The sequence below is a fragment of the Entelurus aequoreus genome, linkage group LG25, assembly GCF_033978785.1.
Source record: "Entelurus aequoreus isolate RoL-2023_Sb linkage group LG25, RoL_Eaeq_v1.1, whole genome shotgun sequence".
Taxonomy (NCBI): domain Eukaryota; kingdom Metazoa; phylum Chordata; class Actinopteri; order Syngnathiformes; family Syngnathidae; genus Entelurus; species Entelurus aequoreus.
In genome coordinates, this window is record NC_084755.1 from 34096002 (window position 1) to 34121450 (window position 25449).

Below are 25449 nucleotides of genomic sequence, written 5' to 3' on the forward strand. Positions count from 1 at the left end.
TTTGTTGTATTGTACTGTCTTGCAAGGAGTTTAAATGGAACTGCACTTTTTTGGAATGTTTTTTTATCATTCACAGTCTTTATGTAAGACATACTTTATGTTTCTAATGCCTTCTATCTTGCAAATAAACATTTGGAGCCAATAGAAGTTGCTCTATTCCGCATATAAAGCGCTCTAAAAACATCCAAAAGCCCCCCATCATAGTTTTTTATATACACTAAGTATATATGTAATGTATGGTGTTGTCCCGATAACAATATTTTGGTACCGGTACCAAAATGTATTTTGATACATTTCTAAATAAATGGGACCACAAAAAATTGCATTATTGGCTTTATTTTAACAAAAAAATCTTACGGTACATTAAACACATGTTTCTTATTGCAATCAAAGAACAATTTTGTCCTTAAATAAAACAGTGAACATACTAGACAACTTCTGTTTTAGTAGTAAGTAAGCAATCGCTCCTAATTTAGCTGCTGACGTATGCAGTAACATACTGTGTCATTTCTCATTCTGTTTTTTTTGTCAAAATTATGAGGGACAAGCTGTAGAAAATTAATTATTAATCCACTTGTTAATTTACTGTTAATATCTGGTTATTTTCTATTTTAACATGCTCTGTCTACACTTCTGTTAAAATTTAATAATCACTTATTCTTCTGTTGTTTGGATACTTTACATTAGTTTTGGATGATACCACAATTTAGGTATCGATTCAATACCAAGTAGTTACAGAATGATACACTGGTCATATTCAAAGTCCTCATGTGTCCAGGGACATATTTCCTGAGTTTATAAACATACGGTAATAGGAATTTAAAAAAAATATTTTGTGACGATGAAAAACATTGATGAAATCATAGTAGTATCGACTAGATCTGCTCTTGTACTTGGTATCAGTACAGTGAATGTCAGGTGTAGATCCACCCATGGTATTTGTTTACATTCAGGAGCACTATCTTTTGTTAGCGGTGACGCCGGTGAGCGATTGTATCCTCCTACGGTGTGTAGTGAAGCAAGTTTAGCTATTCCTCGTCCTGCATGGATGATACTTGTAAGAAACTTACTTTATTCGTCGCCATGGAGGCGAGGATTGGTGATTTAGAAGTAGCTGAAACACTGCCGACTGCGGATGGATGTTAGCTGCTAGCTAGCTACCCAGCCATGTCTTAAAGCACCTCTTCCTGAGGGCGTTTCAGTGTTATAGCTTCACTTTTATCATCAGTTTTTAGGCCAAAATGCGTCCGTTCTCCCTTTTCTGTCCACACACCATGTCTACTTGTAAGTGCGCTGCCGTATTTTTCAGACCACAAGGTGCATCGGATTATAAAGCGCATTAAAGGTGTCATATTATGATTTTTTTTTCTACATTTAAAACACAACCTTGTGGTCTACATGTGGTATCGATTATGTTTTACAGACCGTTTTCAAGCATCATCAGAATGCGTCGCCAAGGGCGGGTCTTATTTGCGTGGCTCCACTTCGACAGCGTCTTATCCCCGTCATCTTTTAATGTAGTTTTTAGCTGTCTACTGACAGATAGAAGTCATAACCGTACACTACTTTGTGTTACAATGGCAGCGGAGGATGAATGCCGCACAACAAGAGGATAGAGAAAAATAAGGAGCTTATTCTCTATGACGCGGACTACAATGGCGGGCGCACACAAATTTTCGGGACTTATGCAGACCCCAAATACACAACGTCGGGTACCAATAGGTAGGAAAAGTTGGTTTTGCATAATATCGCGAAACAAAATGTCAGATAATATGTCTCCTAATATCTCCTAATAGTGTAGGTGCCATTTTCGGGTCCTTATACACAGTGGTCCCCAACCACTGGTACCGGTCCGCGGACCGATTGGTACCGGGCCACGCAAGAAATAAAAAAAACATTAAAAAAATATATATATACACTACCGTTCAAAAGTTTGGGGTCACATTGAAATGTCCTTATTTTTGAAGGAAAAGCACTGTACTTTTCAATGAAGATAACTTTAAACTAGTCTTAACTTTAAAGAAATACACTCTATACATTGCTAATGTGGTAAATGACTATTCTAGCTGCAAATGTCTGGTTTTTGGTGCAATATCTACATAGGTGTATAGAGGCCCATTTCCAGCAACTATCACTCCAGTGTTCTAATGGTACAATGTGTTTGCTCATTGGCTCAGAAGGCTAATTGATGATTAGAAAACCCTTGTGCAATCATGTTCACACATCTGAAAACAGTTTAGCTCGTTACAGAAGCTACAAAACTGACCTTCCTTTGAGCAGATTGAGTTTCTGGAGCATCACATTTGTGGGGTCAATTAAACGCTCAAAATGGCCAGAAAAAGAGAACTTTCATCTGAAACTCGACAGTCTATTCTTGTTCTTAGAAATGAAGGCTATTCCACAAAATTGTTTGGGTGACCCCAAACTTTTGAACGGTAGTGTATATATATATATATTTTTTTTTTAAATCAACATAAAAAACACAATATATACATATTGTGTATGTGTATGTCAATATAGATCAATACAGTCTGCAGGGATACAGTCCGTAAGCACACATGATTGTATTTCTTTATGGAAAAAAATTTAAACATGTTCCCTTCTTTTTTACATAGTTTCCATGAACACAACAAATTTGCATCAGCATGAATTCACTGTGAATTATTATTAATTAAGTTGAATGTGTACATCAGGGGTGTCCAAACTTTTTCCACTGAGGGCCGCACATGGAAAAATTAAAGCATGTGGGGGCCATTTTGATATTTTTAATTTTCAAAACATAACAAAATATATAGATTTTTTTAAAATTTATTTTACCTTTAGAGGTCCTGGGGACCATAAAGGGTCTCAGTCATTAAAATGTTCAAAATAAGTCCAATTATAATTTTTTATTTAACGCTTACAGTTAATCTCTATATCAACTTCAAGTTCATATAAAGTAATAAAAAGAAAATGTTTTATGGCTTTTCTGTCAAAAACAACTTAGTTTTTTATAGTAAAACTGAAATATGCAGTATTTAGTAATTAGAGCCCTAAAAGATCAATAATGCAGGACACCTTTGATTTTAATTCTTTAATATTTTTGAGTAATCACAGTGAAAAAATATATAAATATATTTGGGTTCCAAAAGGTGCCCCACTCATAAAGTGATACATTTTTATTAGGTTATTCTTTTACTTTCAACACTTAAGTTACGAGATCAACTTCAGATATATCTGTCGATTTTACGTTTGAACTATTATTTTGTTTGCTTTATGCTCTTTTGTCAAATAAAACTTTGATGTTTTTATATGGCATCTACACAATATATGCAATATTTACCGCATAAGACATTTTAAAGTGAAATATTTGAAGTAACTGGAGCCTTAAAAATAATTCATTATAACGGATTTTTTTGTCATTATTTTTTTTTTTGAGCAATGGCAAAAAAAGGAAAAAAAAGAAAGACAAAATTAAAAAAAAACAGCCTGCATGGCAGCTTTGTGTCAACTTTTTCTCGTTAGATTTCACCTCACTCCACTTTTTTGAATGTTCTTTGTTTATTTTTGCAATAGCATTTCCAGAATGTGTGGCGGGCCGGTAAACAATTAGCTGCGGGCCGCAAATGGCCCCCGGGCCGCACTTTGGACACCCCCGGTGTACATACAGTACAGGCCAAAGGTTTGGACACACCTTCTCATTCACAACACAGCTGATGGTCCCCACCCCATTGATAAAGCAAGAAATACCACTAATCAACCCTGATAAGGCCCACCTGTGAAGTGAAAACCATCGAGAGAATGCCAAGAGTGTGCAAAGCAGTAATCAGAGCCAAGGGTGGCTATTTTGAAGAAACTAGAATATAAAGCATGTTTTCAGTTATTTCACCTTTTTTTGTTCAGTACATAACTCCACGTGTTCAGTCATAGTTTGGATGCCTTCAGTGACAATCTACAATGTAAATAGTCATGAAAATAAAGAAAATACATTGAATGAGAAGGTGTGTCCAAACCTTTGGCCTGTACTGTATATATATATTATTTGCACTTTTCATTTGAATATTATTGAAGAATATACAAGTGAAAATGGATGGATGGATATGTATAAGTTGCCTCTAACAGCAGCTACACCAAATAAATACCGTACTGGTCAATTGTTGCCAATACTTATACTTTTTACATTCGATTTCTCAAGATCTTTAAATCTTTTCATTTCTTCATCATGATTAATGATTGAAAAATAATAAAACATGAAAAAGATTGAGGGCAAACAGAACAACAACAAAATTATATGTGAGCTACTTTATATTGTTTTTAGACTTAATTTTTTAAATTCCTTTGTTTAATCTAAAGTTGTTCCCTCTTTTCACTTTAGATGTGCATGACAACGAATTGGTGGTGCAGCAGCTGGTTGAAGTGTTGTCTGTAGAGGGAGATTCTATAAACAATAAGGTAGGTAAATATTCATCGGAATGACCGTACTGAACCTGTATATAATGACACAAAGCAGCAGCTCATATCAACAAAGGGCGTCACAAGTGTCCAAACAAAAGAGGGTGGGGGCTAAACGAATCCAGTATGCTAACAACAAATAATAAAATAAATCTGATTATTCACACTTTTGAACGTTGATAAATCGTAAATTACTCACTTGCATAATTCAAATGAACTTTATTAAAGACCCCAATATTTTGACACATTTGCATCAGAGGGGAACTGCACTTTTTTGGAATTTTGCCTATTTTCACAATCATTATGAAAGACATGACGACGGATAGATTTTTTTTAACGCATTCTAACTTGTAAATAAAAGTCCGCTTACTGCGGAGCCAATGGGAGGTTCTTTATTTCTCCCATAAAACCTAATAAAAAACATGCAAAAAGCGTCAATAGTCCATTTACATTTCGTAACTTGAATATTAAAGACTTACTGAAATGACATTTTTTTATTTAAACGGGGATAGCAGATCCATTCTATGTGTCATACTTGATCATTTCGCGATATTGCCATATTTTTGCTGAAAGGATTTAGTAGAGAACGACGACGATAAAGGTCGCAACTTTTGGTCGCTGATAAAAAAAAAAAGCCTTGCCTGTACCGGAAGTAGCGTGACGTCACCGGAGGAAGGACTCCTCACATTTTCCCATTGTTTACAATGCAGCGAGAGAGATTCGGACCGAGAGAGATTCGGACAGAGAAAGCGACGATTACCCCATTAATTTGAGCGAGGATGAAAGATTCGTGGATGAGGAACGTGAGAGTGAAGGACTAGAGTGCAGTGCAGGACGTATCTTTTTTCGCTCTGACCGTAACTTAGGTACCAGGGTTCATTGGATTCCACACTTTCTCCTTTTTCTATTGTGGATCACGGATTTGTATTTTAAACCACCTCGGATACTATATCCTCTTGAAAATGAGAGTCGAGAACGTGAAATGGACATTCACAGGGACTTTTATCTCCACGACAATACATCGGTGAAATACTTTAGCTACGGAGCTAACGTGATAGCATCGGGCTCAAATGCAGATAGAAACAAAATAAATAAATCCCTGACTGGAAGGATAGACAGAAGATCAACAATACTATTAAACCATGTACATGTAACTACACGGTTAATAATTCCCAGCTTGGCGAAGCTTAGCAATGCTATTTCTGTTATTAATATTCTGGTTCCTACAAAATATATATATATATATATATATATATATATATATATATATATATATATATATATATATATATATATATATATATATATATATATATATATACAGTCTGCAAGGGATACGGTCCGTAAGCACACATGATTGTGCGTGCTGCTGGTCCACTAAAAGTACTAACCTTTAACAGTTAATTTGACTCATTTTCATTAATTACTAGTTTCTATGTACCGGTAACTGTTTTTATATTGTTTTACTTTCTTTTTTATTCAACAAATGTTTTTAAATTTATTTATCTTATTTTATTTAATAATTTTTTTTAAAAAGGACCTTATCTTCACCATACCTGGTTGTCCAAATTAGGCATAATAATGTGTTAATTTCACGACTGTATATATCGGTATCGGTTGATATCGGTATCAGTAATTAAGAGTTGGACAATATCGGATATCGGCAAAAAAGCCATTATCGGACATCCCTATTGATCATTAGTGTGTTTGCCAATGTTGACATCATCGAGTGGTAGTTAATTGTAGATCATAAATCATGCCTCTCACTGGAATAGTAGAAAAATAATTTGGTACACTTTGACAGCCTATTTAGACCTGGAAATAAGAACGAAACAAAAAGACGCTTGGTTCCACCCTCCTTTTCTTCGTGAGAATTATGAGTCATTTTTTATCTAAAACGGGATTATAACAATATTATATCAGTCAGCATTGTAATGACAGCAGACTGTGTACAGTAAGTGATGTTTTATTATTAGGGATGTCCGATAATATTGGACTGCCGATATTATCGGCCGATAAATGCTTTAAAATGTAATATCAGAAATTATCGGTATCGGTTTCAAAATTATCGGTATCTGTTTCAAAAAGTAAAATTTATTACTTTTTTTAAACGCCGCTGTACGGAGTGGTACACGGATGTAGGGAGAAGTACAGAGCGCCAATAAACCTTAAAGGCACTGCCTTTGTGTGCCGGCCCGGTCACATAATATCTACGGCTTTTGATGCACTCACAAGTGAATGCAAGGCAGACTTGGTCAACAGCCATACAGGTCACACTGAGGGTAGCCGTATAAACAACTTTAACACTGTTAAAAATATGCGCCACACTGTGAACCCACACCAAACAAGAATGACAAACACATTTCGGGAGAACATCCGCACCGTAACACAACAGAACAAATACCCAGAACCCCTTGCAGCACTAACTCTTCCGGGACGCTACAATATACGCTACCCCGCCCACCTCAACCTCCTCATGCTCTCTCAGGGAGAGCATGTCCCAAATTCCAAGCTGCTGTTTTGAGGCATGTTAAAAAAAATAATGCACTTTTTGACTTCAATAATAAATATGGCGGCGCCATGTTGGCATTTTTTTCCATAACTTCAGTTGATTGATTTTGGAAAACCTTGTTACATTGTTTAATGCATCCAGCGGGGCATCACAACAAAATTAGGCATAATAATGTGTTAATTCCACAACTGTATATATCGGTATCGGTAATCAAGAGTTGGACAATATCGGCAAAAAAGCCATTATCGGACATCTCTAGTTAGAATGCATAAAAAAAGAGGACGTGCTTTTGTCTCACATGGCATTGTGACGAGGCAAAATTCCCCAAAAAGTTTAGTTCCTCTTTAACATGGCTGCTTTGATCGTCGTGTTCTCCACCATCGTTATTGTTGTTCTCTAACTGCTCAACTTGACTATTAGTTCCCACGTTTAACACCTTTTGATACAATCTCCATTGAAATCTCTGCTAATCAATCCAACTTTCATCCAGATCCAAATGGACCCCTTTCTCCGCTCCAGTTTGGCTCGCCTATCGTACAACTCCTTCGCTATCCTTCTGGACACGGTCAGCCGCACTCAGGTAGTAGAAGCTCCAGTCCTCCTTCCAGCGGAGAGTCCAACATTGCGGCGCATTGCTGTCACGATGGAGGTGTCAAGGCGAATCGTGACAGCTACTGGTGCCCAGCGCATGCAAGATTTCGCACAGAACTACATGGAAAACTTTGCCCCCTGGGTCAAGCATCAGGGAGGATGGGTGAGTGCGGAACCCTTTTTACCGTATGACCTCAATCATTTATTCGAACGACTCTTCTTCCAGGGTGGAATCTTCTTCCTCTCTTTGGCAGCTTAGTCACAGATGACCATGCTAATTTACGCTCTTGTGTCAGACACTTATTTCGATTTGATGTTTAATTTTTTATTTAATTTATTTTTAATTTATTTTAAATTTTGTAATGGTACTTTAATTATTATTAATAGTTTATTTTTTAATTTAAATAGTTTTGTCATCCTATTTTAGTCAATTATTAGTAATATCCTTTCAGTTTTAATGAGTGTGGAATAATAATACAAAAACGTACGTACACAATTCTGTACAATACAACGTACATCTTCATGTTTCCTGCGCTTAAACGTGAACAAGGTTACTATTTTGTTTTTTATAGTAAAAGAAAAGGAGAGAAAAGGTGTAGTAAAATGTATTAACTTAGCATTTAGTAGTAGAGTGGAACCTTGATTTACGAGCCCCTATTTACAAACCGCAGACGGAATCACGAACCTTGTCTTACAGACGTTTCATCCACGCAGCACATCCATAGTGGGCGTGCTGATCTACTTTGTGAGCTTTTGAAGTGTTTTTTGGCCTTTATACAACCTTTTTCTAGTTTTGCTAGCTAAATATGAGTCTCAAAAAATCAATGGACAAGCTATGTGTGGTTTGAAACATTCAGGAAGCATGTACAGCGTTGTCGACACTGCCTCCTCCCTCCCTCCCTTTCGCTGCACGCCAAGAAGACTAACCGGCAAGAGAAAGTGGATTTTATTTTTTAATTCCTAATCATCGTAGCGACCTGACTGTTAAAGTTAAGGAGTTTTTGCGAGTTTAAATTGAGTGCACGACAGGTTTAGTGAGTGTGTGTGTGTGTGCGTGTTGGCAGGGCAGGTGTTAATTAGGAGGACAGTTCAACTAGTTTTGGCTTTGTTATTAAATGAAAAGTTGCGTTATCACCACCTTATGTTTTTTTGCGATACGGTACTGTTAAGCAGTGTTGGGTTAGTTACTGAAAGCCAGTAACTAGTTAGTTACTAGATACTTTATTTCAAAAGTAACTCAGTTGCTTACACCAAAAAGTAATGCATTACTGTGAAAAGTAACTATTTAGTTACTTTTTTTTTTTTTTTTTAAGGCTCCCATTAATGCCCTTTTAGCCTTCATTTCAGTACTGTTATTGCACTGGAGAATAATACAATGTGTTGATCAACTTGACATGCATTTGCATCACTGAACTCTGCTAAGCAATGTGGTCTACATACAACACACAAAGACAAAGATATGTTTCAAAGGGCCAATTTATTTCAGGCCAGAACAAATTGACAAAACTATTTTAAATAGCTGCAACATAACAAACATAAGTAACAAACAGCATAATAACAACATAGCTGTAAACCTGGCTTCACCTAAGGAAGGCACACGTGACATACACAAAGCCTAAACAGGCAGATTTGAATTGCTGTTTTGGGCAGTAGATCTTTGATCCAAGACACAACTTACATTTAACTAAAATGTTATTTTCTTTGTGCTCGACAAAAGAAAAGAAGTGAGAATATCTCCATGTTAGGACACTCGACTGCTGCTCCGTTGTTAGTAAACATAGACACACCCCCCCACACCCAGACACACACAGAGCGCGCCTCCGGCTTGTGACACAAGCAGATTCAGAAGGACGACACCGCAGCGCTCCAATAAAACACACCCAGATCTTCTGTTTCTAGACGATACTACATAAAAAAAACGTAAAATAACGCAGTAACACATCATGTAGTAAAGGTAACTGAGTTACTGAATATAAAAAATAACGCGTTAGATTACTAGTTACCGCCGAAACTAACGGCGTTACAGTTACGCGTTACTTTGTAGCGAGTTAGTCCCAACCCTGCTGTTAAGTGCTTCATATTGTGTTCAACGTGTACACCCTTCACTAAAATATGGACTTTTGGCTGGAACAGTCATGTTTACATTGTTTCATGCCGGTATTCATCTGTTTCAATATACAAACTACTCTATTATATTTACAAAAGTCATTCAAGAAACAATTAAAGGCCTACTGAAATGAGATTTTCTTATTTAAACGGGGATAGCAGGTCCATTCTATGTGTCATACTTGATCATTTCGCGATATTGCCATATTTTTGCTGAAAGGATTTAGTAGAGAACATCGACGATAAAGTTCGCAACTTTTGGTCGCTGATAAAAAAAGCCTTGCCTGTACCGGAAGTAGCGTGACGTCACAGGTTGTGGAGCTCCTCACATCTGCACAGTGTTTACAATCATGGCCACCAGCAGCGAGAGCGATTCGGACTGAGAAAGCGACGATTTCCCCATTAATTTGAGCGAGGATGAAAGATTCGTGGATGAGGAAAGTGAGAGTGAAGGATTAGAGGACTGTGGAAGCGATTCAGATAGGGAAGATGCTGTGAGAGGCGGGTGGGACCTGATATTAAGCTGGGAATGACTAAAACAGTAAATAAACACAAGACATATATATACTCTATTAGCCACAACACAACCAGGCTTATATTTAATATGCCACAAATTAATCCGCATAACAAACACCTCCCCCCTCCCGTCCATATAACCCGCCGATACAACTCAAACACCCGCACAACACACTTAATCCCACAGCCCAAAGTACCGTTCACCTCCGTAAAGTTCATACAGCACATATATTTCCCCAAAGTTACGTACGTGACATGCACATAGCGGCACGCACGTACGGGCAAGCGATCAAATGTTTGGAAGCCAAAGCTGCGTACTCACGGTAGCGCGTCTGCTATCCAACTCAAAGTCCTCCTGGTTGTGTTGCTGCAGCCGGCCGCTAATACACCGCTTCCCACCTACAGCTTTCTTCTTTGCTGTCTCCATTGTTCATTAAACAAACTGCAAAAGATTCACCAACACAGATGTCCAGAATACCGTGGAATTTTGCGATGAAAACAGACGACTTAATAGCTGGCCACAATGCTGTCCCAATACGTCCGCACAATCCGTGACGTCACGCGCATACGTCATCATACCGAGACGTTTTCAGCAGAATATTTTGCGGGAAATTTAAAATTGCACTTTACTAATCCAACCCGGCCGTATTGGCATGTGTTGCAATGTTAAGATTTCATCATTGATATATAAACTATCAGACTGCGTGGTCGGTAGTAGTGGCTTTCAGTAGGCCTTTAAGTGCTTCATATTGTGTTCAACGTGTACACCCTTCACTAAAATATGGACTTTTGGCTGGAACGGTCATGTTTACATTGTTTCATGCAGGTATTCATCTGTTTCAATATACAAACTATTCTATTTACAAAACGTATTCAAGAAACAATTCAGGGCCTGATTTACTAGAGGTTCGCATGTACTAAAACACGTGCACGCTCTAAAGCACACGCAAAGTGCACGTGTGCAAAGTGGATTGCATCTTTTAAGTGAACAGGACAAGGCGTGCAATCCATTTTGCGTCTCTTAATTAATATGCAAAATATATGCTGATCATCAAAACGCCCACAAAATTGGTGAAAATGTTATCATTCAGCACACGCAATGTGATTCAGCAACCGTTTTGCGAGCACTATTTTGCTTTTTTTTTTTCACGACTCAGAAGGACGTGCGCCTATTCAGCAACATCATTTTATAATTTTATATCTGCAAGAGGGCATTAAGTGCTGATTAACACATTCAATTTATGCGTTTTGATGTCATTTAATATGTTTTTAATGACGTTTGTTTATTTCATATAGAATATATCCATCCATTTTCTATACATTATCAAAATGTTCATACATGACAAAAGTGTGCCATTTTTTGACGTCTTGAGCCGGAGTTAAGTGCAGCTTCTTTGCGATGAGCGCACCTTCCGCGGGAAAAAAAAAAGAGTTTGGTTTCAATGTAGATGCATGGCATGACTGCTTTGTCACGTGGGGGGTCGCAGCTCACTGCGGGGTCGTTCTCCCGGGATGCAGAACAGACAACTCCGGACAAAGCGTGAAGGTAGGAGTATGATTTATTGTCATAAATCATAGCTTAAACCAAAAACAGGAAACAAGCAAAAGGAAAGCGTGCCGATCGCACAAGAAGCTAAAGAACCACAACTTAGCACTGGAATCATGAACTAGGAAACTTACTAGCTGTGGCATGAACAAACAAGACTTACGTGGACCAGGCATGAAGCAAACAAAGAAGCCAGGCCGACTGACTGGCAAAGGCAGGCTTAAATAATGCCCCTGATTAGAGACAGGTGAGCGTCCCGAACACCAGAGGCAGGTGAAAACAATAAGTAACCATGGTAACAAACAAGGGTGCACAAAAACAGGAATTTAGGGAGTCCAAAACTAACAGAACATAACAAAAACATGATCCGGACCGAACAGGGTCCAGTTTGTTTCTGCACAGTCCCTTGATTTTTTTCTTTCGTACATACGATCAATTTGAATCCAGTTGCTCTGTCTCACACAAACGTTGGTCGAGTAGAACTTTGTCCAGCAACAATGGCTACCCAGCGCCCACAATGCATTGGGAAATCACTTGCCCCTTCGAGCCCTATGGTACTGTTTCCCCAAAAACATTTTTCATCTAAAAGTTTGTCTTTTTTAAAAGGCGTGTCACATGCTAAAATTGGGATGTTTTCAGGGGGCCAAGCTCCGATGAAATGTATATCAGTTCATTTTTAATGGGCGACACTAATTTGAGATACAAGTGTTTTGAACTATGAGCTCAGTCATGGAACCAATAAGTTGCGGTACTACCGTATTTTTCGGAGTATAAGTCGCTCCTGGGTATAAGTCGCACCGGCCGAAAATGCATAATAAAGAAGGAAAAAAACATACATAAGTCGCACTGGAGTATAAGTCACATTTTTTGGGGGAAATTTATTTGATGAAAGCCAACACCAAGAATAGACATTTGAAAGGCAATTTAAAATAAATAAAGAATAGTGAACAACAGGCTGAATAAGTGTACGTTATATGAGGCATAAATAACCAACTGAGAACGTGCCTGGTATGTTAACGTAACATATTATGGTAAGAGTCATTCAAATAACTATAACATATAGAACATGCTATACGTTTACCAAACAATCTGTCACTCCTAATCGCTAAATCCCATGAAATCTTATACGTCTAGTCCAGTGGTTCTTAACCTGGGTTCGATCGAACCCTAGGGGTTCGGCGGAGGTCAAAACACACCCGTATTTGTATTTACACTCATCGCGTAAATACAAACTTCTCCCTATCGGCGTATTACGGATACGGCAACAGCTGACTGGTTTGCAGGTGTGTAATTTGTTGTGAGTTTATGCACTGTGTTGGTTTTGTTCTTTGAACAAGGTGATGTTCATGCACGGTTCATTTTGTGCACCAGTAAAAAAACATGGTAGCACTTCAGTATGGGGAACATATTCACCATTAATTAGTTGCTTATTAACATGCAAATTAGTAGCATATTGGCTCTTAACTCGTCATTATTAAGTACTTATTAATGCCTTAATCGGCATGGCCTTATTATAACCCTAACCCTCTAACCCTGACTCTATCCAAATAACTCTAAATTAAGTCTTTATTACTTAGAATATGTTCCCTAGTGTCCAAATAACTCTAAATTAAGTCTTTGTTACTTAGGGTATTTTCCCCATACTTAAGTGTTACCAAAAACATCTAACTTTGTCTTGAATTTAAAAAATTGTTTTTTTTATTTTTCACTAAAGAAGGGTTCGGTGAATGCGCATATGAAACTGCTGGGGTTTGGTACCTCCAACAAGGTTAAGAACCACTCGTCTAGTCTCTTACGTGAATGAGCTAAATAATATTATTTGATATTTTACGGTAATGTGTTAATTTCACACATAAAGTCGCTCCTGAGTATAAGTATAAGGCCAAACTATGAAAAAAACTGCGGCTTATAGTCGGAAAAATACGGTACTCTAGTTCATCTTATAAATCCCACTAAAGTTGATGTTTTATTCCATCCTCAGGAGAACGTGGCAGAAATGAAGGATCCCATGGAATATGACTGACTTCTCCAGGAGTTTGACAACACAAGGAGGCTTTGGTGGTATCGATTTTCTATTACTGTGAATTCATAGTCGAATCAGTTCACAAAATGCATTAATCAAGGATGGATTACGAGGTGAGAGTGCACTCTCCTTACGAACGAACGAAAGCATCCTGGCCAAGCGTAAAATGCTCAGAATGTGTGGCTGCCTAGAGATGCTTGATCAACTCTCCAGTTTCTATGCAAGCAGGTGTTTAATAGTCACAGTATTAATAACAGTACAGTATAGTAGTTTTAGCAGAACAGTGCCCATGTGAAGTCATTTCACAACTGCATTATGTTTTTATATTGTGTGATAGATAACATGTATTAAATTATTCCTTGTGTACAGTGTGCACAGTTGCACTCAAAATTATTCAACCAGCCGTGCCTTTAAAAGTATATACAGTACAGGCCAAAAGTTTGGACACACCTTCTCCTCATTCAATGAGTTTCTTTTATTTTCATGACTATTTACCGTATTTTTCGGACTATAGGTCGCGGTTTTTTTCATAGTTTGGCCGGGGGTGCGACTTATACTCAGGAGCGACTTATGTGTGAAATTATTAACACATTAGGGTAAAATATCAAATAATATTATTTAGCTCATTCACGTAAGAGACTAGACGTATAAGATTTCATGGGATTTAGCGATTAGGAGTGACAGATTGTTTGGTAAACGTATAGCATGTTCTATATGTTATAGTTATTTGAATGACTCTTACCATAATATGTTACGTTAACATACCAGGCACGTTCTCAGTTGGTTATTTATGCCTCATATAACATACACTTATTCAGCCTGTTGTTCACTATTCTTTATTTATTTTAAATTGCCTTTCAAATGTCTTTTGGGTTTTATAAAATACATTTCCCCAAAAAATGCGACTTATACTCCAGTGCGACTTATATATGTTTTTTTCCTTCTTTATTATGCATTTTCGGCCGGAGTGACTTATACTCTGAAAAATACGGTACATATTTTTCAAATTAATTCATAATTTATTATTATTTTATGTTTTACTAAACTTTATTTATATTTCAAATATATTTGATTTTTATTTTGAGAGCTTCTAATAATTTAGATCAGGGGTGTCTAAACTTTTTCTACTGAAAAGTCATTTTTTTATATGAAAAAAAAATGCTCAAAACACATTATGAATATTTAAAGACAACACTTTGTGGTATAGCTGACTAAGTACATTGTTTTTAATGATGAGTTTAAACATTTCAGCTTTTTCTCAATAAATTCAGATTTTTTTTGCTCTTTTTTTCACATTTATACTGTTGGTTTTTAGATAGATATATTACCATTCGAAAATACACACCTTCTGAAATTTTAGCAGACACGTTAGGTATATATATTTGCGCAAAGTATCTATATCAACAATATTTAAGTTAACATAATTTGCGATTACATGGAGTACATATTTTTTTATTGTACCAAAATAGAAAGAAAAAAGACATTTTCTGACTATAAGTCGCAGTTTTTTTCATAGTTTGGCCGGGGGTGCGACTTATACTCAGGAGCAACTTATGTGTGAAATTATTAACACATTAGCGTAAAATATCAAATAATATTATTTAGCTCATTCACGTAAGAGACTAGACGTATAAGATTTCATGGGATTTAGTGATTAGGAGTGACAGATTGTTTGGTAAACGTATAGCATGTTCTATATGTTATAGTTATTTGAATGACTCTTACCATAATATGTTACGTTAACATACCAGGCACGTTCTCAGTTGGTTATTTATGCCTCATATAACGTACACTTATTCAGCCTGTTGTTCACTATTCTTTATTTATTTTAAATTGCCTTTCAAATGTCTATTCTTGGTGTTGGCTTTTATCAAATAAATTTCCCCAAAAAATGCGACTTATACTCCAGTGCGACTTATATATGTTTTTTTCCTTCTTTATTATGCATTTTCGGCCGGTGCGATTTATACCCCGGAGCGATTTATACTCTGAAAAATACGGTACATATTTTTCAAATTAATTCATAATTTATTATTATTTTATGTTTTACTAACCTTTATTTATATTTCAAATATATTTGATTTTTATTTTGAGAGCTTCTAATAATTTAGATCAGGGGTGTCTAAACTTTTTCTACTGAAAAGTCATTTTTTTATATGAAAAAAAAATGCTCAAAACACATTATGAATATTTAAAGACAACACTTTGTGGTATAGCTGACTAAGTACATTGTTTTTAATGATGAGTTTAAACATTTCAGCTTTTTCTCAATAAATTCAGATTTTTTTTGCTCTTTTTTTCACATTTATACTGTTGGTTTTTAGATAGATATATTACCATTCGAAAATACACACCTTCTGAAATTTTAGCAGACACGTTAGGTATATATATTTGCGCAAAGTATCTATATCAACAATATTTAAGTTAACATAATTTGCGATTACATGGAGTACATATTTTTTTATTGTACCAAAATAGAAAGAAAAAAGACATTTTCGGACTATAAGTCGCAGTTTTTTTCATAGTTTGGCCGGGGGTGCGACTTATACTCAGGAGCAACTTATGTGTGAAATTATCAACACATTAGCGTAAAATATCAAATAATATTATTTATCTCATTCACGTAAGAGACTAGACGTATAAGATTTCATGGGATTTAGCGATTAGGAGTGACAGATTGTTTGGTAAACGTATAGCATGTTCTATATGTTATAGTTATTTGAATGACTCTTACCATAATATGTTACGTTAACATACCAGGCACGTTCTCAGTTGGTTATTTATGCCTCATATAACGTACACTTATTCAGCCTGTTGTTCACTATTCTTTATTTATTTTAAATTGCCTTTCAAATGTCTATTCTTGGTGTTGGCTTTTATCAAATACATTTCCCCCAAAAATGTGACTTATATTCCAGTGCGACTCATGTTTTTTTTCCTTCTTTATTACGCATTTTCGGCAGGTGCGACTTATACTACAGTGCGACTTGTACTCCGAAAAATACGGTACATTGTAGATTGTCACATCAAAACTACGAATGAACACGTGTGGACTTATGTACTTCACAAGAAAAGGTGAAATAACTGAAAACGTGTTTTATATTCTAGTTTCTTCAAAATAGCCACCCTTTGCTCTGATTACTGCTTTGCACACTCTTGGCATTCTCTCGATGAGCTTCAAGCACACCTGTGAAGTGAAAACCATTTCAGGTGACTACCTCTTGAAGCTCATTGAGAGAATGCCAAGAGTGTGCAAAGCAGTAATCAGAGCAAAAGGGTGGCTATTTTGAAGAAACTAGAATATAAAACATGTTTTCAGTTAGAAAAAACGCATCGAATGAGGGGAAGGTGTGTCCAAACTTTTGGCCTGTACTGTACATGTTAGTTTTGTATTCTAACCACTGCAACTTTAAATCAGATTTACAAAAAGTGGTTGAATTATTTTGAGTGCTGCTCTATGATTCTTATAGAATAAGGGACTTTTGGTGTTTGAAGGCGGTGCTCTTTAAAACACACCATTACATATGAAATCTTTTCTGTGAATATATTTATACGTATATTTATATAATTGCAAAACAGAGGGTGACAACTGACGAGAGAAAACGCTACAATGTTATATATACAGTATATTTATTTACAGAAACAATCATGGCAGCCAAAATAATGACAGCATGAAGTCTGCTTTGTTTCATGGGACAATCAAACTACCGTGTAAGTTATTTGTGTCATGGACTGTTTACACATTAGGCGCACAAAATAGTTGGCGTCTCTTGACTTGTAGAGTGGACAAATGATACCAAAAATGTTTTTTCTATGATGTGATTTTATAAAAACGTGTCCAAACAATGTGCTTAAAATGCCTCTTTTTCTCACTTAAACTCAATTAAGAGAATATAATTGCAGTGGAACTTGTTTAAGTTGACAACTCATCAAGTCACGGTTCACCCTGTCAGGGTCGTCGTATCAGGGGAAAGGTGATGACAATTCTAAGGGCTCACAGCCCTCTAGGGCCCACACACGGCCCCCAGTAGACGCTATGACAAAATGTTTATGCATACACTGAACTAATATATATTGATATGAATATCCGAAAGCCTAAGGAAGGCTATGCGAGACAAAACTAAACTGATCAGGGTATAAACAAAACGGAATGCTGGAAAACAGCAAAAACTCACAGGCATCCATAATGCCTGGTTCACACCAACGGCGCTTGCCGCGCTATAAAGCGGCGAGCAAAGCGCCGTCATTTTTGTCAATTTTTCCACGAATATCCCGATCTCCGAAGTAATGTTATGCTCTGATACGCTCTGATACGAATTAGTTGCCGCTTTGTTACGGTTCCTCACGATTTGATCCCGCTTTGATACGCTTTAAATCACGCTTTGATACGTTTTATTACGCTTTATTGAACTTTATTATGCTTTGATGCGATCCTGACGCTTTAAATCAGGCTCTGACACGATTAGCAAGCTCTGTTGTGCATTGTTACAACAAAAATAAGAAAAACATGTGAAAAAAACAGTATACTGTTTTCCACACATTTTTTATATTCATATATTTTTTCAATTTCTCTTTTTTTTCCGTTATATTTTGTTTTATATCTTAATTTCTTTTATTTCTTTGTCATCTTAATAAATATCTATCTTTCATTTCTTATGCTAGTTGACAATAAAAAAAGGCATTTCTTTTATTTTTTATATTCATTTATTTTTTCAATTTCTCTTTTTTTTTCGTTATATCATGTTTTATATCTTCATTTCTTTTATTTCTTTGTCATCTTAATAAATATCTATCTTTCATTTATTATGCTAGTTGACAATAAAAAAAGGCATTTCTTTTATTTTTTATATTGATTTATTTTTTCAATTTCTCTTATTTTTCCGTTATATTATGTTTTATATCTTCATTTCTTTTATTACTTTGTCATCCTAATAAATATCTATCTTTCATTTCTTATGCTAGTTGACAATAAAAACAGGCATTTCTTTTATTTTTTATATTCATTTATTTTTTCAATTTCTCTTTTTTTTCCGTTATATTATGTTTTATATCTTCATTTCTTTTATTTCTTTGTCATCTTAATAAATATCTATCTTTCATTTCTTATGCTAGTTGACAATAATAAAAGGCATTTCTTTTAAACGTAACATATTCTCTTTATTATTAACATTTTCATACAGAAAAATGATAGACAGTAATGTCAAACTGCAACATCAAACAGCAGAAGTACAGAAACAATGATCATTGTATAAAAAAGGCAATGATGCAAAAGAGAATGGATTTGTAATCCTGTGTTGGTTTTACATAAAGTTTCAATGTCACTAGTCAATATCACAGTCACTTCCTATTGCGCTTTGAACCAAGATCTGTTAAGCTTTCCTACGCTTTGAGTCAAGCTTTGCTGAGCTTTGTCACACTTTGATACGCTCTCGGCGCTTTATTCCATTCTTGACAGAGCGCAGAATTTTTTTAAACCGTTTAAAAAATGTTGCCAAACTTGCCGCATGCCCCGCTTCACTACAAGCTTTCCCACGATCCATTAGGACCCTCACGCTTTAATCAGGCTTTGTTACGTTTTAACGCCGCTTTGCATGCCGCTTTAAAGCGCCGTTGGTGTGAACCTAGCATAATGTATAAACATACATAACTAAGGTAGCAAAAAGCTCAACTTAAAGGTGAACTGCACTTTTTTTTTTTCTTTTCCTATCGTTCACAAACGAGAGACAAGAAGACCATTTCTTTTTTTGCATTCTAACAAAACTCGTCTCATTCTAAGTGGCTAGCAATGCAGCTAATAGGAGCAATCAATTCTACCTCTATATCACTTTAAAATGCATACAAATACCGTCAACAATACTTCATTTACATTACGTAACTGGTGTAATAACTAGGGATGTCCGATAAAGGCTTTTTGCCGATATCCGATATTGTCCAACTCTTAATTACCGATACCGATATATACAGTCGTGGATTTAACACATTATTATGCCTAGTTTGGACAACCAGGTATGGTGAAGATAAGGTCCTTTTTAAAAATAATAATAAAATAAGATAAATAAATTAAAAACATTTTCTTGAATAAAAAAGAAAGTAAAACAATATAAAAACAGTTACGTAGAAACTAGTAATGAATGAAAATGAGTAAAATTAACTGTTAAAGGTTAGTACTATTAGTGGACCAGCAGCACGCACAATCATGTGTGCTTACGGACTGTATCCCTTGCAGACTGTATTGATATATATTGATATATAATGTAGGAACCAGAATATTAATAACAGAAAGAAACAACCCTTTTGTGTGAATGAGTGTGAATGGGAGAGGGAGGTTTTTTGGGTTGGTGCACTAATTGTAAGTGTATCTTGTGTTTTTTATGTTGATTTAATTTTTTTTTTAAAAAGATACCGATACCGATAATTTCCGATATTACATTTTAAAGCATTTATCGGCCGATATTATCGGACATCTCTAATAATAACCAAGCTGTAGCGACATTGTTATTGTAGTAGCGAACACTAAAGAACTATTTTTCTAATCGAAGGAACACATCGGCGTGCTTCGGTATTAGCCGTAAAAGCTAACTACGGCAAGAGATAAGCTAGCTTCTACGACAACATGAAACGCGTTTGGGTTTATACTGCACAACACTGCGATAGGACACCAATTTGTACTGGCTGAAAAACATGAACAATCATATTACAGTATCTGTAAAGTATTAGTTTTGTTTGTTCACAGCTAGCCAGACAACGTATGGACTGTAGTTGTAATAACGCGCATGACGTGCTGCGTGTATCATGATCGATATTAAAGTGACTCACTCGATAGACAGTTGTCTGTTTGGTCCAGCTGGCCGGGGACATTTTTCCTGTTTTATTTGGGTAAGCACTCCATTTATGTCGAAATAGCTTGGCTCCGAGTTCCATATTTATAGAGTCGATATCGCTTTTTATCCCCCTCTCTCGGCTTCCCTTTCCTCCAACGTCTCTCTCTTCCTTCTATAACAGTGGTTCTTAACCTGGGTTCGATCGAACCCTATAGGGGTTCGGCCGAGGTCAAAACACACCCGACTCATCGTGTAAATACAAACTTCTCCCTATCGGCATATTACGGATATTACGGATATTACGGATACGGCAACAGCTGACTGATTTGCAGGTGTGTAATTTGTTGTGAGTTTATGCACTGTGTTGGTTTTGTTGTTTGAACATTAAAACATTAACGGGATTGTTGCGTTCAAATGTAATGTAATGATTAAGTACATCAGTAGTAAATATGTTGTGTTCAAATGTTTACCAAGTAAAACATAAATGAGAGTGTTGCGTTCAAAATGTCTACTAAGTACATCAATAGTAAGAATGTTGCGTTCAAATGTCTATTAAGTACATCAATAGTAAGGATGGTGTGTTCAAGTGTTTACCAAGTAAAATAATAGTGTTGCATTCAAATGTCTACTAAGTACATTAAAAGTAAGAATGTTGTGTTCAAATGTTTACCAAGTAAAACGAGATTGTTGCGTTCAAATGTCTACTAAGTAGATCAATAGTAAGAATGTTGCGTTCAAGTGCTTACCAAGTAAAACATTAACGAGATTGTTGCGTTCAAATGTCTACTAAGTACATCAATAGTAAGAATGTTGTGTTCAAATGTTTACCAAGTAAAACATAAACGAGAGTGTTGCGTTCAAATGTCTTGTGTTCAAGTGTTTACCAAGTAAAATAATAGTAGGAGTGTTGCATTCAAATGTCTACTAAGTACATTAAAAGTAAGAATGTTGTGTTCAAATGTTTACAAAGTAAAACATAAACGAGAGTGTTGCGTTCAAATGTCTACCAAGTAAAACATAAACGAGAGTGTTGCGTTCAAATGTCTACTAAGTAGATTAATAGTAAGAATGTTGCGTTCAAGTGTTTACCAAGTAAAACATTAACGAGATTGTTGCGTTCAAATGTCTATTAAGTACATCAATAGTAAGAATGTTGTGTTCAAGTGTTTACCAAGTAAAACAAACAGGAGTGTTGCGTTCAAATGTCCATTAAGTACATCAATAGTAAGAATGTTGTGTTCAAGTGTTTACCATGTAGAATAATAGTGGGAGTGTTGCGTTCAAATGTCTACTAAGTACATCAATAGTAAGAATGTTGTGTTCAAGTGTTTACCACGTAAATTAATACTGGGAGTGTTGCGTTCAAATGTCTACTAAGTAAATCAATAGTAAGGATGGTGTGTTCAAGTGTATACCAAGTAAAACATTAACGAGATTGTTGTGTTCAAATGTCTATTAAGTACATCAATAGTAAGAATGTTGTGTTCAAGTGTTTACCAAGTAAAATAATAGTGGGAGTGTTGCGTTCAAATGTCTATTAAGTACATCAATAGTAAGGATAGTGTGTTCAAGTGTTTACCAAGTAAAATAATAGTGTTGCATTCAAATGTGTACTAAGTACATTAAAAGTAAGAATGTTGTGTTCAAATGTTTACCAAGTAAAACATAAACGAGAGTGTTGCGTTCAAATGTCTACTAAGCAGATCAATAGTCAGAATGTTGCGTTCAAGTGTTTACCAAGTAAAACATTAACGAGATTGTTGTGTTCAAATGTCTATTAAGTACATCAATAGTAAGAATGTTGTGTTCAAGTGTTTACCATGTAAAATAATAGTGGGAGTGTTGCGTTCAAATGTCTATTAAGTACATCAATAGTAAGGATAGTGTGTTCAAGTGTTTACCAAGTAAAATAATAGTGTTGCATTCAAATGTCTATTAAGTACATCAATAGTAAAAATGTTGCGTTCAAGTGTTTACCAAGTAAAACAAACAGGAGTGTTGCGTTCAAATGTCTACTAAGTACATCAATAGTAAGAATGTTGTGTTCAAGTGTTTACCAAGTAAAATAATAGTGGGAGTGTTGCGTTCAAATGTCTATTAAGTACATCAATAGTAAGGATGGTGTGTTCAAGTGTTAACCAAGTAAAATAATAGTGTTGCATTCAAATGTCTACTAAGTACATTAAAAGTAAGAATGTTGTGTTCAAATGTTTACCAAGTAAAACATTAACGAGATTGTTGCGTTCAAATGTCTATTAAGTACATCAATAGTAAGAATGTTGTGTTCAAGTGTTTACCAAGTAAAACAAACAGGAGTGTTGCGTTCAAATGTCTACTAAGTACATCAATAGTAAGAATGTTGTGTTCAAATGTTTACCAAGTAAAACATAAACGAGAGTGTTGCGTTCAAATGTCTTGTGTTCAAGTGTTTACCAAGTAAAATAATAGGAGTGTTGCATTCAAAGGTCTACTAAGTACATTAAAAGTAAGAATGTTGTGTTCAAATGTTTACAAAGTAAAACATAAACGAGAGTGTTGCGTTCAAATGTCTACCAAGTAAAACATAAACGGGAGTGTTGGGTTCAAATGTCTACTAAGTAGATTAATAGTAAGAATGTTGCGTTCAAGTGTTTACCAAGTAAAACATTAACGAGATTGTTGCGTTCAAATGTTTATTAAGTACATCAATAGTAAGAATGTTGTGTTCAAGTGTTTACCAAGTAAAACATAAACAGGAGTGTTGCGTTCAAATGTCCATTAAGTACATCAATAGTAAGAATGTTGTGTTCAAGTGTTTACCATGTAAAATAATAGTGGGAGTGTTGCGTTCAAATGTCTACTAAGTACATCAATAGTAAGAATGTTGTGTTCAAGTGTTTACCACGTAAAATAATAGTGGGAGTCTTGTGTTCAAATGTCTACTAAGTAAATCAATAGTAAGGATGGTGTGTTCAAGTGTATACCAAGTAAAACATTAACGAGATTGTTGTGTTCAAATGTCTATTAAGTACATCAATAGTAAGAATGTTGTGTTCAAGTGTTTACCATGTAAAATAATAGTGGGAGTGTTGCGTTCAAATGTCTACTAAGTACATCAATATCAAGGATGGTGTGTTTACCAAGTAAAATAATAGTGCTGCATTCAAATGTCTACTAAGTACATTAAAAGTAAGAATGTTGTGTTCAAATGTTTCCCAAGTAAAACAAACGAGTGTTGCGTTCAAATGTCTACCAAGTAAAACAAACGAGAGTGTTGCGTTCAAATGTCTACTAAGTAGATCAATAGTAAGAATGTTGCGTTCAAGTGTTTACCAAGTAAAACATTAACGAGATTGTTGCGTTCAAATGTCTTTTAAGTACATCAATAGTAAGAATGTTGTGTTCAAGTGTTTATCAAGTAAAAAATACAGGAGTGTTGCGTTCAAATGTCTATTAAGTACATCAATTGTAAGAATGTTGTGTTCAAGTGTTTACCAAGTAAAATAATAGTGGGAGTGTTGCGTTCAAATGTCTATTAAGTACATCAATAGTAAGGATGGTGTGTTCAAGTGTTTACCAAGTAAAATAATAGTGTTGCATTCAAATGTCTACTAAGTACATTAAAAGTAAGAATGTTGTGTTCAAATGTTTACCAAGTAAAACGAGTGTTGCGTTCGAATGTCTACTAAGTAGATCAATAGTAAGAATGTTGCGTTCAAGAGTTTACCAAGTAAAACATAAAGAGGAGTGTTGCGTTCAAATGTCTATTACGTACATCAATAGTAAGAATGTTGTGTTCAAGTGTTTACCAAGTAAAACATAAAGAGGAGTGTTGCGTTCAAATGTCTACTAAGTACATCAATAGTAAGAATGTTGTGTTCAAGTGTTTACCAAGTAAAATAATAGTGTTGCATTCAAATGTCTACTAAGTACATTAAAAGTAAGAATGTTGCGTTCAAATGTTTACCAAGTAAAACATAAACGAGAGTGTTGCGTTCAAATGTCTACCAAGTAAAACATAAACGAGAGTGTTGCGTTCAAATGTCTTTTAAGTACATCAATAGTAAGAATGTTGTGTTCAAGTGTTTACCATGTAAAATAATAGTGGGAGTGTTGCGTTCAAATGTCTATTAAGTACATCAATAGTAAGGATGGTGTGTTCAAGTGTTTACCAAGTAAAATAATAGTGTTGCATTCAAATGTCTACTAAGTACATTAAAAGTAAGAATGTTGTGTTCAAGTGTTCACCAAGTAAAACATTAACGAGAGTGTTGCGTTCAAATGTCTACTAAGTAGATCAATAGTAAGAATGTTGCGTTCAAGTGTTTACCAAGTAAAACATTAACGAGATTGTTGCGTTCAAATGTCTATTAAGTACATCAATAGTAAGAATGTTGTGTTCAAGTGTTTACCAAGTAAAATAATAGTGGGAGTGTTGCGTTCAAATGTCTATTAAGTACATCAATAGTAAGAATGTTGTGTTCAAGTGTTTACCAAGTAAAATAATAGTGGGAGTGTTGCGTTCAAATGTCTACTAAGTACATCAATAGTAAGGATGGTGTGTTCAAGTGTTTACCAAGTTAAATAAAAGTGTTGCATTCAAATGTCTACTAAGTACATTAAAAGTAAGAATGTTGTGTTCAAATGTCTACCAAGTAAAACATAAACAAGTGTTGCGTTCAAATGTCTACCAAGTAAAACATAAACGAGTGTGTTGCGTTCAAATGTCTACTAAGTACATCAATAGTAAGAATGTTGTGTTCAAGTGTTTACCAGGTAAAACAAACAGGAGTGTTGCGTTCAAATGTCTATTAAGTACATCAATAGTAAGAATGTTGTGTTCAAGTGTTTACCATGTAAAATAATAGTGGGAGTGTTGCGTTCAAATGTCTACTAAGTACATCAATATTAAGGATGGTGTGTT

At 35.4% G+C, this 25449-nt stretch overlaps 1 protein-coding gene and 1 long non-coding RNA gene across 4 annotated transcripts in view; one reads left to right on the forward strand and one right to left on the reverse strand.

The window, feature by feature from the left end:
* Positions 1-14539, forward strand: part of bcl2l12 (BCL2 like 12) — a 29905-nt gene extending 15366 nt beyond the window's left edge. The window contains exons 6-8 of the mRNA XM_062036575.1: positions 4355-4431; positions 7434-7697; positions 13684-14539. Of these exons, the coding sequence (XP_061892559.1) occupies positions 4355-4431; positions 7434-7697; positions 13684-13725 (383 nt within the window). The 3' untranslated portion in view covers positions 13726-14539. The remainder of the gene's footprint in view (positions 1-4354; positions 4432-7433; positions 7698-13683) is intronic.
* The window catches only part of LOC133642411 (uncharacterized), a 46612-nt gene that overhangs the window by 20486 nt on the left and 677 nt on the right, over positions 1-25449 (reverse strand). For 2 of the 3 annotated variants that reach the window (XR_009824513.1, XR_009824510.1), the window contains exon 2: positions 10479-10598. The exons of the other annotated variant lie outside the window; for it this stretch is intronic. This is a non-coding gene — a long non-coding RNA (uncharacterized LOC133642411). The remainder of the gene's footprint in view (positions 1-10478; positions 10599-25449) is intronic. 3 annotated transcript variants of the gene reach the window in all.